Source organism: Stenella coeruleoalba (genome assembly GCF_951394435.1).
Source record: "Stenella coeruleoalba genome assembly, chromosome: 19".
Lineage (NCBI taxonomy): Eukaryota > Metazoa > Chordata > Mammalia > Artiodactyla > Delphinidae > Stenella > Stenella coeruleoalba.
In genome coordinates this window covers 49,114,732-49,132,243 of record NC_137165.1, presented here as the reverse complement: position 1 = coordinate 49,132,243, position 17,512 = coordinate 49,114,732, and the positions used below count along the sequence as shown (strand labels likewise).

General features: G+C 56.4%; 2 protein-coding genes across 2 annotated transcripts; both read right to left on the bottom strand.

The window, feature by feature from the left end:
- Positions 1-1,386: 1,386 nt before the first annotated feature.
- Positions 1,387-2,445, bottom strand: MYADML2 (myeloid associated differentiation marker like 2; the record flags this gene model as incomplete). The annotated part of the gene is made up of 1 exon (XM_079904062.1): positions 1,387-2,445. The coding sequence occupies exon 1, from the start codon at positions 2,308-2,310 to the stop codon at positions 1,387-1,389; it is 924 nt and encodes a 307-aa protein (XP_079760188.1). The 5' UTR covers positions 2,311-2,445.
- Positions 2,446-10,328: 7,883 nt separating this feature from the next.
- NOTUM (notum, palmitoleoyl-protein carboxylesterase) lies at positions 10,329-17,298 on the bottom strand. Its single transcript, XM_079904083.1, has 11 exons — positions 16,838-17,298; positions 15,660-15,712; positions 15,482-15,577; positions 14,896-14,956; positions 14,589-14,647; positions 14,089-14,191; positions 13,237-13,428; positions 13,022-13,122; positions 12,335-12,482; positions 11,271-11,318; positions 10,329-11,040 (listed from the first exon to the last, which is right to left on the bottom strand). The coding sequence occupies exons 1-11, from the start codon at positions 17,167-17,169 to the stop codon at positions 10,734-10,736; spliced, it is 1,500 nt and encodes a 499-aa protein (XP_079760209.1). The 5' UTR covers positions 17,170-17,298; the 3' UTR covers positions 10,329-10,733.
- Between the last annotated feature and the right edge of the window lie 214 nt (positions 17,299-17,512).

Here is a 17,512-nt window from a genome sequence, read left to right as displayed (position 1 = left end):
GAGTGCCGAGAGCTCCCCACCCCCATCCTCCCCTTGCTGTCACCCACCTGGGGAGAGGACACTACTTCCTCGGGAGGCCACTCTTACCCCCAGAGTGCCCCAGCCCTCCCGCAGCTGCCTCCTTCCTCAGCCAAGCCCAGTCTAGGCTCTTCTCTGGGAACATGCTGGTGGATGACCCAGGAGGGACAGCTGGCCACCACCCCCTCTGGCTACCACCCCCTAAGCAGAAACTTCTCCGTGCAGATCAGCGTTGGTGTTTAGTTCCTGCTCAAGGCCAGGGGCCCGTCTATGGGCTGAGCGGCTGCTGTGCTTCGGCAGCTAGTGCGCTGCTCTGGGCTGGCCCAGTCTGGGTTCTTGAGTGGGAGAAGCTCCCTGGAGTGTGGAGGACAATGGCCCCAGCAGGCCCTCGTGGTTGGCAGCCAGGCAAATGAACACTTGAACAGAGGTGGTGGGCCTGTGAGCACCAGGGTGATGCCTGGTGCCCAGGCTCCATGCCCCAGTGGCTGCCCCAGGCTGGTCCTCCCCTGGGTCAGGGCTGCCCTAGGCCAGCCCCCCGGGGCCCATGGCAGGCACTGCAGAAGCTGCCGCATCGGGGCAGACAGCAGGGGCCCAGTGGTGGCTCCCTGCCTGGGTGGGAACCCAGCTTCTCCTTAGCATGCTGTGCTCTTGTCAGTGTTGCCGCCCCACGGATCCCTCCAAGCCTGCACTGTCTCCAGCATGATGAGACTGCCCTGTGTGACCACACCAGAGTCCTTGCTCAGCTTCCAAAGCTGTGGCCGCTCAGAAGCGGCAAGGCGGGGTCCTGATTCCCAGCTCCTCCTCGAGTTGGCACAGATGCCCCAGCAGGGCCCTGCTTGGATAGCTGTCCTTCCAGGGCTCCAGGAACTGCCCCTTCAAGGCTAGAGGAAGCGCAGGCTCACCACGCTCCTTTTTCACACTACTTAGTTTACTCAGCCCAAATGTGGTCTCCAGACGTTTATGGACGCTTGGGGCCAACTTCTTAATCCTAGCCTCAGGGTCCCCATCTGCAAAGTGGGTCACAACAGCACCTGCTTCAAAGTCTTCTCATGTGTTACAGTGGCCAGCACGGAGGCAGGGTGTGCCAGCAAATGAAGAGAGATGGAGAGAGACAGAGAGAGACAAAGACAGAGAGATAGACGGGGAGAGAGAGGGGCTGGGAGCTGCCTGGCAGACTCCTTCCCCGTGACCTGTTCTGTCCCCCCTCTGCCCCTCCCTGAGATGAGCTGCTGAGCACTGCCAGAAGCCCAGTCATGGCTCTACTGGCTGCCTCCCTCTGGCTTGTCCCTGGAAGTCTGGGCTCACCTGGGTCCCCTCATGGTGCCTGAGCCCTGGAGAGCAGAGGTGGGTGGGCCGCTGCCTGTCGGGCTACAAGGTAGGCACGAAGCGGATCCTCTGGGAGTAAGCCAGGTCGGCGACGTAGAGGAGCAGGTTGACATAGGTGAAGGTGGCCACCACCAGCTGGCTGTCCCAGGTGCAGCTGCCCCTCAGGCAGTCGGGGGGGCGCCCAGGCTCACCGTACTTGGGGTCGAAGCAGAAGACAGGCCAGATCACTGCAGCACTGAGGTAGAGGAGCACAGCCAGGAAGGTATACACCACCACTACACGGTCGAAGGGGCAGCCCAGGCCCCCCGTGTGGCCCATCACGCTCAGGGCCACCACGACCACTGTGGCAAGGAAGCACAGGCTGTAGACGGCCACACACCACTGGGTGGCCACGTAGCGCCCGTAGCGGCTGTCGTGGACCAGCGCCCCAAATATGATGCAGGCCACAAAGGCCTGGACGATCTTGAGGAGTCCCGACACCGTGGCCATGTAGCTGGCCACCTGACCTGGCCGGGCCCGGGTCAGGGCCACCTCCGTGGCATAGGCCAGGAAGAGGAGCCCGGCGAAGATGCTGGCTGCTAGGCGGAAGTCCCTGGCTGTGCAGCCCGCGGGCTCGGGTAGGCACTCCAGCTGGGTGAAGTACAGTGGGTAGATGACCGCAGCTGTGGCGGATAGCAGCGTGGCCAGCATGGCGAAGGCTGCTGTGAAGTTTCCCCAGGACAGGTGCAGGCAGCTGTGCAGCCGGGTGAACTCACAAGCCACCACCAGGACCGAGAGCGCGAAGCAGAAGCCCCAGGCGGCCATGCAGAAGGTGCCCTGGACGCCATCGAAGCCGCCCCGGTGGGCCACCAGGCTGAAGGTGGTGCAGCCAAAGGCCAGCTGCAGCACGCGGGCCGTGCCCACAGGCGATGTCACAGCGCCCAGGTGCAGGTACCCACCCCCGGGGGGCTCCATGGTGCTGCCCATGTGGCCGGCCGAGTCTCTGCTTCACACAGTGCCTGGTGGCCCCGGAGCCTGCGGCAGCGGCAGATGCCAGCAGCCTGCAGTGGCAGTGACGCTGGTGACATTGCAGCAGAGCAGCCTCTCCACCGCCTGTGTGGGGAGGGCCGAGGCCCCCCCCAGCTCTATAAATAGGTGACCGTGATCAGAGCCCGGGAATAGCAGCTTGCGTTCCTGTGCCTGTCCCTATCCAGGAGGGACATCTGACCCTTGTGATCCATCGAGCCCCTGCCAGGACCATTAACCCCTTGGCTGCTGGCACCACCCCCACCTCCAAAGCACCTGCTTCTGTCGGTCAGTCGGTGCCACTGCCCGTGGGGGAGGGGGAGGGAGAAGAGCAGAGAGGACCAGGCAACCCAGCTCCAGCAGCTTCAAGGGGGAGGGGCACAGGGAGGAGAGGGCGGCAGTGGGGGATCTGGGAGCCCTGCAGGGCTCGGTTCAGAGCTGGGATGGTTTCAGGACCCCATTGTCATTGTCCCTTGGCCCACACTCAGCTCTGATTCCTGGGAGGTGGTGGGAGAGGGGAGTGGAGATCCTGTGCCCCCTCCCAAAGGTGCCCACCCTCATTCTTCTCACATCCCCCAGCCTGACCTGGGGGAGTTAAGTTTTAGTTATTATTTGGGGGGATCATAATGGAGCACTTTACTTGTCCCTCCTAGATATGTAAACACCTAGGAAAAACTCAACTCTCCCAGTTTTAGTCTAAAATATTAAAAATATATGAAATGTTTTTGAAAAGGAAAAGAAATTTTTCTGACTGTAAAAGTAGTACATGCTCAGGCCCAATCAGCACAGAAAGAGAAGAAAGATTGCCAGCGATTAATCTGCCAGTGATTAATCTGCCAGTGATTAATCTGCCAGTAATTAATCTGCCTGTAATTCTAGCTCCTAGATTCAACCCCTGTGAACATCCCGTGTATACAGTTGGCCCTCTGTATCCACAGGTTCCCTATCCACGGATTCAACCAACAGCAGATTGAAAATATTGGGGGAAAAAAATTCCAGAATGTTCCAAAAACCAAAGCTTGAATTTGGCATGAGCCAGGAACTATTTACATAGCATTGACTTTCTATTAGGTATTATAAGTCATCTAGAGATAAGTTAAAGTATATGGGAGGGGAATTCCCTGGCGGTCCAGTGGTTAGGACTTGGGACTTTCACTGCTGTGTCCCTAGGTTCAATCCCTGGTCGGGTGACTAAGATCCCACAAGCCGAGCAATTTGACCAATAAATAAATAAATAAATAAATAAAAATAAAGTGTACGGGAGGATGTGCATAAGTTATACACAAATACTATGCCACTTTATACAAGGGACTTGGGCATCAGTGGATTTTGGTATCCTAGGGGGTCCTGGAACCAATCCCCTTTGACACTATATATATAGCCTTGTGTGTATTTCCCCCAACTTTTCATTTAGGAAAATTTCAAATTTACAGAAGAGTTGCAAAATAGCACAATGAACACTCATATATCTTTCACCCAGATTTAAGAATTATTAATATTTTGGGACTTGCCTGGTGGTCCAGTGGTTAAGACTCCGTGCTTCCACTGCAGGGGACGCAGGGTTCAATCCCTGGTCAGGGGAGTTCCACATGCCGCAGGCTGCAGCCAAAAAAAAAAGAATAATTAATACTTTGCCCTGTTTGTGCTCTCTCTCCCCCCCATTAATAATTAATAATAACATTAATTAATTCTGGAGATATGACAATTCTCCCCTAGATACTTCCACGGACACCTCCTAAAAGCAAGGCCGTTTTCCTACAGAACCTGAACACAGCGACCACACTTGGGAAATTGAAGAATGATCACCTAATATACAGTCCTGCAGTTTTTCCCCACCTGCCCCCAAACTACACTTTATAGCATTTTTAATTTTTGCACCAGGATCTGATTGGAATTATACATTGCATTTGGCTGTCATGTCTCTCATTTTCCTTTATTCTGGAATAGTCTCTGCTTTTTTAATATTTCATAACACTGAATTTTTTGAAGTGTCCCAGCCAGCGGCCTCTAGAGCCCGCGAGCCACAACTACTGAGCCCGTGTGCCACAGCTACTGAAGCCTGCGCACCTAGAGCCCGTGCTATGTAACAAGAGAAGCCACTGCAATGAGAGGCACACGCACTGCAATGAAGAGGAGCCCCCGCTCTCCACAGCTAGAGAAAGCCCACATGCAGCAATAAAGACCCAACACAACCAAAAATAAATAAAAATGATTCTTTAAAAAATAATAATAATAAATAATTTAAAAATTATCAGCTCCTTCTCTGAAAGAGGCCGTGAGAATCTGAGAACAAATCACAACAAAATCATCTTTCCTTGCTTTGCCATTCTAGCTCTGCCAGCCCACAGGGCCCAGGGTAGCTCGGGGTCCCCACCACGGTCTGGGCGGCTGCTTCATGGCTGGACAATGGCGAGGCTTCCTGGACCCTGCCATAGGCTATGCTCCCAATTCTAGACACCAACTCCCAGCTGCTTGGCCACTGGGCTACTTGGTGACAATGTCTTCTGCTCGTGAGCTTTTGCTAACGTGTTACAATTACAGAAACAGACCGATTCTAAATTGACAGCTTCCCACAGCGTGGAAATATCAACAAAGTAAATTTGGCTGGAAATCACTTAAAGTTCATCAGTAGGGATTGGGGAGTAAACTTGAGCACATCCACATGAGGGACACTTAGGATGCCCTGAAGTCGCCTCATAGAAGATCAGGTAACGTGGTGGGAGATCACAAGGGCAGCGATCTGCATGAAGACAAAAGGACCTGTGGGCACATGTGCCTCTGAAGAGAGAGAAAGGCTGAGTAAAAGCCTGAGATGCCCCACTGTCACGTCCGAGGCGCAGGGCAGCAGGTGCTTTGGCTCTCCTTTGGGTTTTCAGTGTTTTCCAGTTTTAAAATGAATAGGTACTACTTCCTAAACCAGAAAAAAAGAATAATTAAAAAAAAAAATGAAGTAGGGCTTCCCTGGTGGCTCAGTGGTTAAGAATCCGCCTGCCAGTGCAGGGGACACGGGTTCGAGCTCTGGTCCGGGAAGATCCCTCATGCCGCAGAGCAACTAAGCCCGTGTGCCACAACTACTGAGCCTGCGCTCTAGAGCTGGAGAGCCACAACTACTGAAGCCCGCGCGCCTAGAGCCCTTGCTCCGCAACACGAGAAGCCACCGCAGTGAGAAGCCCATGCACCACAACAAAGAGTAGCCCTGTCTTGCAGCAACTAGAGAAAGCCCCCGCACAGCAACAAAGACCCAACCCAGCCAAAAATAAATAAATAAAATAAATAATTTTAAAATAAATAAATGAAAAATAAAAAAATAATAAATGAAGTGTAAATAGGTTTATATTCTTGTATGAATACAAAACTTGCTTTAAAAAATAAAATAAAAATAAAAATTGAAAACAGGACTTCCCTGGTGGTCCAGTGGTTAAGACTCTGAGTTTCCACTGCAGGCGGCACGGGTTCAGTCCCTGGTCGGGGAACTAAAATCCTGCGTGCTGCACAGTGTGGCCAAAAAAGTAAAAAAGATTAAAAAAAAATACCTTCCTTTTACAAAATTTTTAAATAGACTTTATTTTCTAGAACAGCTGTAGATGCAAAAAGAAACTGCACTGATAGAGCTCCCATATACCTCATATCCAGTGTGTTCTATTGGGAACACCTTTTTTTTTTTTTTTAAATTCTCTTTATTATTTTATTTGGCTGTGCCACGCAGACTGCGGGATCTTAGTTCCCCAGCCAGGGATTGAACCTGGGTCCCCTGCAGTGGAAGCGTGGAGTCTTAACCGCTGGACCACCAGGAAATTCCCCTATTGGGAACATCCTATGGGACATGTTACAATTAATGAGCCAATATTGATAAATCATTATTAATACACTATTATTAAGCAAAGTGAATACTTTATTCAGGTTTCCCCAGTTTTAACATCATGCCCTCCTGCTGCTCCAGGACTTGTCAAGGACCCCACGTGGGATATTTAGTCACCACATCTCCTCTGGCTGCTCTTGGCCAGGACGGTCTCTCAGACTTTCCTGGTTTGAACGACCCCGACGGTTTGAAGGAGGGCTGGGCAAGGAGGTGCAGACTGTCCCTCTGCTAGTTTGTCTGATGTCTTTCTCATTATTAGTCTGGGCTTGTGGGTTTGGGGGAGGAAGACCACAGAGGGAAAGTGCCCTTCTCCTTACATCCCTTCAGGGCCTGTGCTCTCAACATGACTCCTCACCGTGGCTGTGCCCTTGGTCACTTGGCTGAGGTGTGTCTGTCAGGTGTCTCCACTGGGGAGTTCCTCTTTCTCCCCCTTTCCATCCTGTTCTCTCTGGGGGCGGGATGTCACCATGCGTGGCCCACACTTAAGGGGGGTGTATGCTTCCCCTCCTTGAGGGGACAGTATCGACATAAATTATTTGGAACTCTGCAAAGAGATTTCTTTTTTCTCCCCCACTTAATTTATTTTATTTTAATTTATTTATAAATTTGTTTATTTAATTAATTTATTTATAAATAATTTATAATTTATTATTTTATTTTATTTTATTTTATACTTTATACATTTATTTTATACTTTGAGTTATAGTCCAAAACTATATTTTTTTATTCTGTTGCTCAAAGCCTTCCATGTGTCCCCTTACGTACCCCCATCAATGGGGGTGGGGTTTTCGGCACCTCCTCACTGCAGGCACTGCAAGATGCCCGGGGCTCATCCTGCACGTTTCCTGCTAGGTGTTTTCCAAGGAGCCCTGGTTCCTGTTATTGGAGATGGTGTAAGAGACTAAGATCTGGGTGCCAGGTGTGCTCATTGCTGCTGGAGTGAACTTTCACACATTGTAACAAGTATTTGTATGTACAAATAAAGCAATGTTATTCAAAATGTATTTAAAGAATTTTCCTAAAAGGGCCTGCAAAGGTCATTAAAACTAGGTAGTACACATATATCAGGTTTTACCAAAACCTCTGGGTTTCTTCTCTTCACGTCTCCCTGTGGCTTTAAAACTTCCAGTAGTGTGTTATTACTTTTTGTTTCTATTCCTTCTGATTAATGTTTTCATTCACTAAACAAGTTCTTCTGCAGTAGCTGCTGAGTGCCAGGCCTCGTTCTAGGCGCTGAGAAACAGCAAAGAACAAGGGATACCAGAGTCTTTGTCCTCTTGGAGCTGCTGTTTACACCACGTCACGTCAAGGGTCCGTGCTCTCAACACGGCTCATATCAAAACTGAGCAGAAAGCACCGAGAGTCCTGTATACTCCCTGCCCTTAACCGGGCACAGCCTGCCCATTATCTACATCCCCACCAGAGTGATACACCATTGACTTTTTACCATCGATGAACCTACACTGATCTGTCAGCATCACCCAGAGTCTACAGTTTACATCAGGATTCACTCTTGGTTTTGTACCTTCTATGAATTTGGACAAATGTGTAATGACATGTACCCACCATATGGTGGGACCGTACAGAGTTGTTTCTCTGCCCTAAGAATCCTCTGTGCTCCACCTAGTCAGCCCCATCCTCACCCCTGGCAACGAGCGATCTTTTTACTGTCCCCATAGTTTTGCCTTTTCTAGAATGTCATAGAGTTGGAATCACACCATATGTAGCCTTTTCTGATTGGCTTCCTTCACTTAATAATATGCATTTAAGGTTCCTCCAGCCTTTTCATGGCTTGAGAGCTCATTTCTTCTTAGTGCTGAGTAACGGTCCATTGTCTGGATGGACTGCAGTTTATTTACCCGTTCATCTACTGAAAAGAAATCTTGGTCGCTTCTGTCCTGAGCATTTTTGCTGCTACGGGAAGCCTGTGATGTGGAAAATGTAAAGCAGCAACATTTCTAGAAAAGTTGGGGACTTCCTGGTGGTCCAGTGGTTAAGAATTTGAGCTTCCACTGCAGGGGGCACAAGTTCGATCCCTGGTCAGGGAATTTAGATCCTGCATGCCGCGTGGCACGGACAAAAAATAGAAAAAGAGAAGTCGGGAAGTCAGTGTGTCACATCGATGGCTCACTGAGCACTGCAGGTTTGGCGTCACCCACTGTCCTTACGGGTCCTGGGCTCATTTTGCCACTAGCCCCCAAGGTAAAGCACAGAGGCCGGAGGTAGGCCTTTCTCCCATGTTCCTTCTTTGTCAGGAACATGGGGAGAAGGGATTTATTCATTTGGTGAAATCCCACTGGGCCTAACCCACAAGTATAACATTCAGTGGGCCTGGCATGCCTGAGACACACAAAGCTACCCTCTGACTCTTTTCAGCCCACCTCAAACAGAGCGAGACATCTGTCTGTACTGATGTCACTGCCTGCCGCCCTTCTCCACACAAGGAACTGGTCTTGCGCCAGCACCTCCGGGGTCCCCCCGACCCAGCTCTGACCGAAGCGTGGGCCCCTCCCTCTGAACAAGTCTCCCCAGGTAGGTGAAGGCCAGGCCCCTTCCAGGTCCTCCCAGCCCCCTCTCCCGCTGGGAGCCCACTGTCGTATGGGGAGAACTGTCCATGGCCCTCCAGGGAGGCCAAGGATGGGGCTGCTCCCCCAAACCAGCAGCTGCCCCTGGGTACCCTTTCTTTCATCTCTAGCCTTTTGCCACCCCCCTCCCTGACCTCACTGTTTCCCTTGGCCACTGGGACTCCGTGGCTTCCCACAAGAGTGGTCCACAGAGGAAACCGTGATTGGGCCACTTAGCTCCCCCTGGGGAAGCTGACATTGGTGATGAGTGGGCTGCAGGTGGGCCCAGAGCTGATAAGACCTCAGGGGACACCCCCAGTCTTGGCGCGGGTGAGACGATGGGGTCTCTGTGATTCTCCCCACTCTAGGACTGGGGCTGCAGACTCCCTGAGAGAGGCTGGGTGGTCGGAGGCTGGGAGCAGAGCCCAGGCATGAATCCTCCCTCTGTCCCTTCAACCCTTCACATAGCCTCTTTGGGCCTCAGTTTCTTTATCTGTAAATTGGGGTTTTATAATAAGACCTACTTGCCCGGCGCCTGGAGGAATCAGGGTGCTATGTGCGTGGGACACTTAATGCAGGGAGTGCTGAGGAAGCCACGTCTGTTGGAGGGTCATGACCTGGCCACCTGGGGGGGCTTATCAGTGTGTCACTGAAACCACAGGTGCTTGCTTACTGTCTTTGACCCACATGCCACTTCTGGGTGCATCCCACAGAGACGACGGCCGCGTGCAGTGATGCTGACACAGGCTAGCCACGCTGCACCCTTCGTACCTGAAAAGGGTATGAAGCACAGAGCTCATTGCTCACTGGTCATGTCCCGCCAGCGTGGAGCTCTCCGCGGCCCCAAGATGCAACGGGAAGTAGAAACCAGGCGGCAAGTGTATGGCATGCAGTCACATGTGGAAGGAAAAGTAGTGTGTGTGTGTGTGTGTGTGTGTGTGTGTGTGTGTGTGTGTGTGTGTACGTGTTTATGGGAGGCCAGGTCCTCTGGGACTAGCCACAGATGCAGAGCCAGGGGCTGGCCAGAGGGAGAATTTTCACCCTCCAAAGCTTTGCTTCTTTCAAATTCTGGACCATGTGCATGTGTGACGTAGTGAAAATAAACACAATACAAACTTCTAAGAAAGTGTTAGCTGGGTAGGGAGTGTTTTGTGATAAAGTTTTGAAAGTGGAGGTTGCTGGTAGAGACAAACATTGTGGATGTACAAACGCTGAGTCATGCACTTAGAAATGGCGGGGTTGCGGCGTGAAGGTCACCCCAAGAACAAAATAAAGAGGAAAGGGAGCATAAAACCTTGCTGGGGGCTCGCCCGAAACAAGCCCATCACTACTGTTTGCTGAAACGATGAACAGAAGGAGCAGGGATTGAAGGGCAAGAGGCCCCGTGGTCGCCCCCAGTCTCTCTGCTGCCCTGGACCAGGGGGGTGGGGGGGGGGTGGGGGGGGTGGGGGTGGAGTCGGGGTTGGGGGAGGGGTGTGAAGTGGGCAAAGTGCCCCCTCAAATAAACACATCTACAGGGTGAGGCTCTTTTGTTATCTTTTTTCTTCATTATTTAAAAAAAATATGTTACAAAACAATATCATTCACTATATATTTCTTGCTTATTTTTCTTTCTTAAAAAATTAAAGTAATAAAAAAAGTCACTTTATAAAATAATACAAAAGGGCAGGCGAGGCTGGGTGCTGGGCTGGGGCGGGGCCTTCTGGGCTGGGGGCTGAGGAATCCAGTGCTTCTGACTCCCCACTGTGGGCTGGAGGCGGGAGTCAGGAGGGAGGGATGGGAGGGGGCCCAGGGCCACAGCTGGGCTGACGGTGGGTCCATCTCAGGCTGGGCCTCCCAGAGGCAGTGGGAAAGAGGCAGTGAAGGCTGCCAGGGGAGGGCATCCAGACCCAGGATGGGGATGGCCGGGGCCCTGCGGCCCTAGGAGGACAGGAGGGCCTGGAGGGCAGGTGGGCGGGGCCCTAGCTCCCGCTGCTCAGCATCCCCAGCAGTTTACTGGGCTCCAGGCCCTGCTGCTGTGCCACTGTCTGCACGTCGAAGCCCATGTGCATCAGGAACTGGGCCACGTTCATCTCCTGCCCCGTGTACTGGTCCCGGATGGTGGGGCAAGATGGGTTGCAGTGGGGCCAGGGGCAGCTGTCCACCAGGTGGATGGGGCAGCCCTTCAGGGGAGCTTTGCTGGCCTTGTGGCTGTCGTGGAGGCTTCTGTCCCAGCAGTGCAGTGCCCGGGGCAGCGAGGTCCCCTTTACCTGGACGTCTGTCCAGTGGCTGCAGACAGAAGCCCAGGTGGGGGTCACTCAGGTGTGGCCAAAGCAGAGGACGGCATTGCTACCAGTGAATTCTTGCCACACAGTGGGTTGTCTAAGTGATTTTGAAAGCCCCCAAAAGAAGCCAGAGCCGGGGAGGCCGGTGGGCAGGCCTGCTGGGGACGGGGGCACTGCAGATGCTTGGAGTGAGAGCCATAGACGCGAGCTGTCCTGGGGCTTGGCGACACTGACCTTCGGATGATGATCTCGTGGGAGAGGCAGGCAGGGGCAAAGCTGGCCCTGTTGGGGAGAAGACAACCTGTGAGCAACCATGTCCCCGCCTCAGCCCTTCCCCACCCCCAAAGCCCACAGGTCACAGCAGCTCCAGCCCCCTCTACTGGGAGGCTGTCCCCTGCCTGCGTCCTACTTCCCTCCTGCCTCTGTGCCAGCCAGCGGCTCCCCAAGGCCTTGTCCCCCCCAGCACACATGCTCCCTACTAACCCCTGTCCCTTCCGGCCTCCAAATCCTGCTCGGAGTGGGGGCTCTCCCGGACAGGTGAATATTTTGTTTTTCTTAATAAGTTAGCTTTTAATCGAAGTTTTAGGTTCACATCAAAATTGAATGGAAGGCATAGAGAGCTCCCATTTATCCCCTGCTCTTATACACGCACAGCCTCCCCCGTCATCAACAACCCCCACCAGCTGGTACATTTGTTACAATCAATGAACCTACACTGACACATCATTACCACCTAGAGTCTGTACATCAGGGTTCACTCTTACAACATTACCACCCAGAGTCTGTACATCAGGGTTCACATCAGGGTTCACTCTTACATCAGGGTTCACTCTTGGTGTTGTACATTCTATGAGTTTGGACAAATGTATAATGCCACGTATCCACCATTGTGGTACCATACAGAGTAGCTCCTCAGGCCTAAAATTCCTGTTCTCCACCTATTCATACCTCTCTCCCCCAACCCCTGGCAGCCACTGATCTTTTTACTGTGTCCGTAGTTTTGCCTTTTCCAGGATGACATAGAGCTGGAATCACACAGCATGTAGCCCTTTTAGATTGGCTTCTTTCACTTGGTAACACGCCTTTAAGGTTCCTCCTGTCTTTTTGCCGCTTGATCGCTCACTTCTTTCTAGCGCTGGGTAAGATCCCCTTGTCTACGTGGACCACAGTTTGTCACGTACTCAAGGACCCCTTGGCTGCTTCCTGTTTTCCATCTTTGAGGCCTCTCTCTCTTTTTAAGTCAAGTGGTTTACTGTATATTTGGGGTGGGGGCTGAGTGGGGTCCCCAGCACACTCACGGCACGTCCTTGAGTGTGTTCCGCAGCTCACGGCCCAGGTTTTGGATGTACAGCCACTGGCCCTCCTGCACCGGCTGCCCCGTGAGGTGCACATTGTCCACAGTCAGCTGGGCCTCGTCAAACAGCCACTGTACCACGAACACCGGGCCTGGGGGGACGGCTCAGATGGGCCTCGCCTCGGTGCTCTGCCCCCCACCCCAGGCTCAGGGGCCCGAGGCTGCAGTCAGCTCCACAGCAGGCTCACAGGCCAACCGGGCTCTCTGTGCAGGGTGCTGGCCGCCAGCATCCCCAGCACCCTTCCTTGAAGAGATGCCTTGTTCCCTCCCCGCACCTTGGCCTGGCTCCCAGGGACTCTACTTTGACCAAAACATGGTGATGATGTCCCTTCAAGTGTGGGGCTGGGGGGACGGCCAAGGCCCCACACAGGCGCAGCACTGGGATCCAGCTCCAAAGCGCATTCCTCACCGTGGATGTGGAAACATGACTAACCATCCTGGTTTGCCTCGAACCAAGTGGACTGCCAGTGCTAAGACCAGGAAAGTCCCAGCCAAGCCCAGATGACTTTGTCACCCATCCTAGGTGGGACAGTGGTCTCTGGGCCTAGCCTCTGAGGGCTGGACTCCAGGCTGGGTTTCCAGCAGGCGCAGATAGTCTAAACACCCCCCGCCGCCCCATATGCCCACTCACAGCGCAGGGTTGGGTAGACTTTGTAGCCAAAGAAGCAGTTCCACTCCTCGCCCTCCTTGAACTGGCGCCTACAGCGCTCCGGGACCACCCCATTCCAGTACCTAGGCCACATGCTGCAGGTTAGGCTGCCCCTGGCCTCCCATGAGCTTCTCCACCCACAGATGCCACCACACCCCAGGCCCTCTGCACAGGATGGGCCCTCCCTCCCAGAGCACCTGATGCCCCGGCGGATGGCCTCCGTGGGCGCGCAGGTGATGGTGTCAATGCAGTCTGTGCGGCGGTACTGCTTGTTGTCCAGGAACCAGCCAGAGTCAGCCAGGCCCCGCACCTGGATGGCTGGATAGCCCAGCTCCTCCAGCTGCTCGGCCACGCGGTCCACGTTCAGCAGCACTCCTGTGCCCCCCGCGCTGCAGGGAAGGTGGGATGTCAGGCCAGGCAGATGAGGACACTCACCCACCAGGGCCCGCCCATCCCCAAGCCCATCCCCGAGTGGGCAGGGATCTGAGAGCATTCTGAGCTGCCAACACGTTCTGTGTTCATGTGTAAGTCCCCTGGGCCCTTCGAGGTCTTGGAGGCAGAGAAGGGCTGGCAGAGCTCCCGGCACTGACCCAGCGCTAAGTGTCAGGTCATCCCACTTCCTCCCACCCCTCCTTCCCTTCCTCTCTCTCACTCTCTGATTCAGTTTCCTTATCTGAAAATTAAGATGAACTAGGTGCCCCAGGCCTCTCCGTCCATTCCTTGGATGTCCCCTGGGTCCCCTACATGCCTGCTGGGATACAGTGACCAGCAGGTGTGATCCTGCCTCCAGGGACCCCAGCCCTGGTGGTACATGGGTTCACAGCTAACCCCTAACCAACTGCCTAGGTCACTGCAGTCCAAGGCTTCCCTCACACCCAACAACCATGGACCCAGAAGCATCCTCTGGACAGCTTCCAGCTACATGGCACCTGGGAGCCGAACTCTGAGATGCCCCGTGATGCTGAGCCTCCCGGTCATGCATTTGCCCTGGCTCAGCCCCATCTTCTCCCTTCCATCCACACTCCCACCCCAGCCCCTGCCCAGCCCACCTGCTCCCTGCCAGCAGCAGCACCTTGGCCCCGCTCAACCCTTTGCCCAGGAGCTCTCGCACAACCTCCTGGATGATGAGGGCGCCCATGAAGGCGTACTCGTCTGCACAGAGAAGGAGGGTGGATTCAAGTGGGGGCCTGGACACAGAGCAAGGCCTCCCACCCCCAGGTTGGCAGAAGGAGGGGTATAGCTGGGGGTCTGGAGGGTCTTAGAGGGGATGGGAACAGGGTCTGGGTAGACTAGAGAGAGGCGGGTTAGGTGCACAAGGCTGTGCTGGGGGCTCTCCCGCAGGGAACAACCAGGAGTGAGGACGCCTCAGGGTCAGGCCAGCCATGGACAAGCCAGGCAATGGGTGCTGAGGGCAGGCACCCTGGGACACACTATCAAAGGGTTAGAGGGAGTTACAAGGCTGAAAGTCTGTATTTCTCCAGGAGCTCCGTCCTCCCTGCCCTGCCTCTGTCAGGGGTGGGGGGGAGCTGGGGGAAGGCAGGGGACTCACTCTTTTCAGACTTGGATGAAGCCCCACTCCAGACATCGCTGGAGCAGTAGGGGATGAAGCTGTGACACAGGGATGGTGTGAGCCCGCCATGCTTCTCTGTTGCCCGAGGACCCCAGGAAGGACCACCCTCCTCAGGAAGGACTCCTGAGGACAGGAACCCCCTAGGAAGACCTCTCCCAGGACCAGACGCCCTCAAGGATGGGATCCCCAAGGATGGACTCCCCCCTAAGAACCTCTTAGGAAGGATCCTCCAGGAAGGACCCCCAAGGACAGGACCCCCAAGGAAAGACCTTCGGCTCCCTCTTACACCATGTTGGCGTTCCACCAGTGGGGGTTCTCCTCTGGCTGGGAGGACAGGATCCCCGTGCCTGTGGCAGGGGAGGACAGAGGCAGTGGGTCTTTCTGGTGGGAGGGGGCATGCAGGGGTGAGGACTATAGGAAGATGTGGGGCTGTGGGGGCATCCTACTTGGCCACAGCAAGGAGGTGGGTGGTGACACCCACCTGAACCAAGGTGGCTGAGGAAGTGGGGAATGAATGGATGGGTTTAGTTACTCCACGGAGTCCCCATGGCCAGGATGACCAGCCAGGCTGTGACATCTGGACATGGCCCTCAACCTCCCCCCTTCCACCAGATATTTTGACCTAGGGACCAGCTGTGTACTGCACAGCCAGGGTGAGCCCTGGGAAGTTACCTGTGGAAGAAGAATGAAAGGTGAGAATGAATGATCCCTAACTTTGGGGGGGGGATGGATGGGGTGGGGCCTCTCTGGGCCTCTAGGGAGTGAAAGAGGAGGAGCTTCTTCCAGGACTTCCAATTATGAGCCCCTTCCCCCGCCACCACCCGCCCCCCCCCGCCTCGTGGGGGCTTCTGGTCAGTCCCTGGCACGCTGACCTGTTCGAGTGAGCGGCCAGTCCTTGGAGCTCATGAGGCGCCGCATGGTGTCATATCGGGAGTCGCAGTTCTCCCGGTTGAAGCAGTACCAGCCTCCTGCGGGCACAGCCACCACCTCAGGGTCCAGTGCCGAGTGGATCCCCACCCCCACCCCGCCACCTCCGCACCTAGGACGCACCTTCCAGAAACAGTAGCCATCGCCGGCTGCCCTTGGATTCCTTCAGGTAGTAGCTGCAAGGGAAGTGGGCGGAGCGGGCGGTCAGCTGGGGCTGCAGGGCCCAGCTCCAGGAAGGAAGGGGTCATGCCACCTGTCGCCAGGCGCGCGCGGACCGCACGGGGGCGCCAGCGGCCAGGCCCCCGCAGAGCGCGCCCGGCCCGGCCAGCCAGTCCCGGGAGGTGGCGCTCGCGGGGCGGGGAAGGGCGGCGAGGGGTTGTGTGGTCCGTGGAAAATCCCCACTGCCCGCCCCGCGACAGACCCGCTGTAACCTCGGCGCTGGCGGCCGGGCGGGGGTGGGGGTGGGTCCTCGCTGGGGCTCGGGATCCTCCTGGGACGCGCAGTGGCGCTTGGAGAGTGAAAACCACTCTCGCTGGAGGAGTGTGCGTGGGGCAGGGGCACTGGGGTAGGACAGGCGCGCGTGGAGGGGCGAGGGCGCCACCGAGGCAGGGTCGCAGCCTTCCTTCCGAGGCCCGACCTAACGTCCAGTTCCTCGGGCTGTGGAATCGCTGAGGGCATGGGCGCCCCCAACCCCTCCCCAACCCTCAGCCTCGCATTCTTTTTTATCTGCTTCCGTTTGGAGAGGGGTGAATGCTGCACCCCAGGTCCTTCTGTCCCACCTGCGCCCCCTGCCTGTCCCTCTGGCTGGCTGGGCTCCCTGGCAGTCCCAGCAGCAGCAGGGAGCAGACGGGGCGAGTAGAGCTGGTGTGGGGGTGGGGGTACGGCAGGACTCTCCCCGCCCCCCTGTGCCACCTCCTCCTGCTGGAGCCAGGGCCACTCGCGGACTGCCATCTCCCCGCCCAGGGAACGAAGGACGCGAGCACAGGGGCTGGGCACCGGTGGCCGAGGGGTCAGTGCCCGGGCTGGCCCGCGACCAGCGCTGCCAGCGCTGCCCCACCCCCGCGCGGCAAGCCTCCGAGCAGGGCCCTTCCCGGGGCCAGCGCCTCCGAGACCCGACGGGAGCCCTTTCCCCCGTGGGCGAGCACCGCTGCGGCCAGCAGGGAGGGTCCAGTGCAGAGACTCCGTGCGTCTGAGCGGGGACAGGGAGGCGGGTGTGCGAACCCGCCGGCGACGAGGCGGCCCGCGGCCCCGAGGCCAGCGGCGGGGGCGCGCCGGTCGCGGCGGGCGGGTGCGGGCCTTACCCGGCCGAGCTGCCGTCGTTGCAAGTCACCGACGTGTTGAGCAGGAGGTGCAGGCGCAGGTCCTCGTTGAGCTGCTGTGCCGAGCAGGGGTACAGGGACTGTGCCAGGCTCTTGACCTGTGCCATGAAGCTGTCCATGTTGCCTTCCACGGCCGTGAAGTCCAGCGGGAAGCTCTCCACCGGCTGCCCAGCCGCCGTCGCCGCCTCGGCCCGCGGCGGGGGCGGCGGCGGGGGTGGCTGCTGGCCGCGGCGCCGCCAGGTCTTCCTGCCCTCGCCGCCCCCGGCCCAGTGCAGCAGGCCCAGCAGCAGCAGCACGCGCACCCCTCGGCCCATGGCCGCGCTGCTCGGGCCCGCGGCCACCTGCGGAGAGCGGGCGGCCTTGAGGCGGCGCGGTGGCGAGGGCGCCGGGCCGGGGGCGCCCGGGCCGCGGGGCGCCAGCCGCGCCTGCTCGTTCGCCCCGCTCCCTGCGTTGGGCCCGGCAGAGGAGGCGAGGGCGGCTCGGCGTCGAGGCTCTCGGGCCGGGCGCCGTCGGCCTGGGCAGCTGGGGCTCCGCGCGCGTCCGGCCGAGGGCAGCGCAGGGTCTGGGTGCGCTGGCTCCGGCCCGCGCCAATGAGCGGCGGGGGCCGAGCCTGGGCGTAGTTTGCGGGGGCCGCGGCGGCCCGGGTGCCCGCGCGTT

What these genes read in the sequence shown, in the direction of transcription:
- NOTUM (XM_079904083.1), bottom strand. Translation starts at nt 17,169, where the DNA reads ATGGGCCGAGGGGTGCGCGTGCTGCTGCTGCTGGGCCTGCTGCACTGG. An exon ending in TTCATCCAAGTCTGAAAAGA is followed by an intron (nt 14,192 to 14,588) that starts GTGAGTCCCCTG and finishes TTCTCTGTGCAG; the next exon opens with ACGAGTACGCCTTCATGGGC. An exon ending in AACACACTCAAGGACGTGCC is followed by an intron (nt 11,319 to 12,334) that starts GTGAGTGTGCTG and finishes TCTCCCCAACAG; the next exon opens with GGCCAGCTTTGCCCCTGCCT.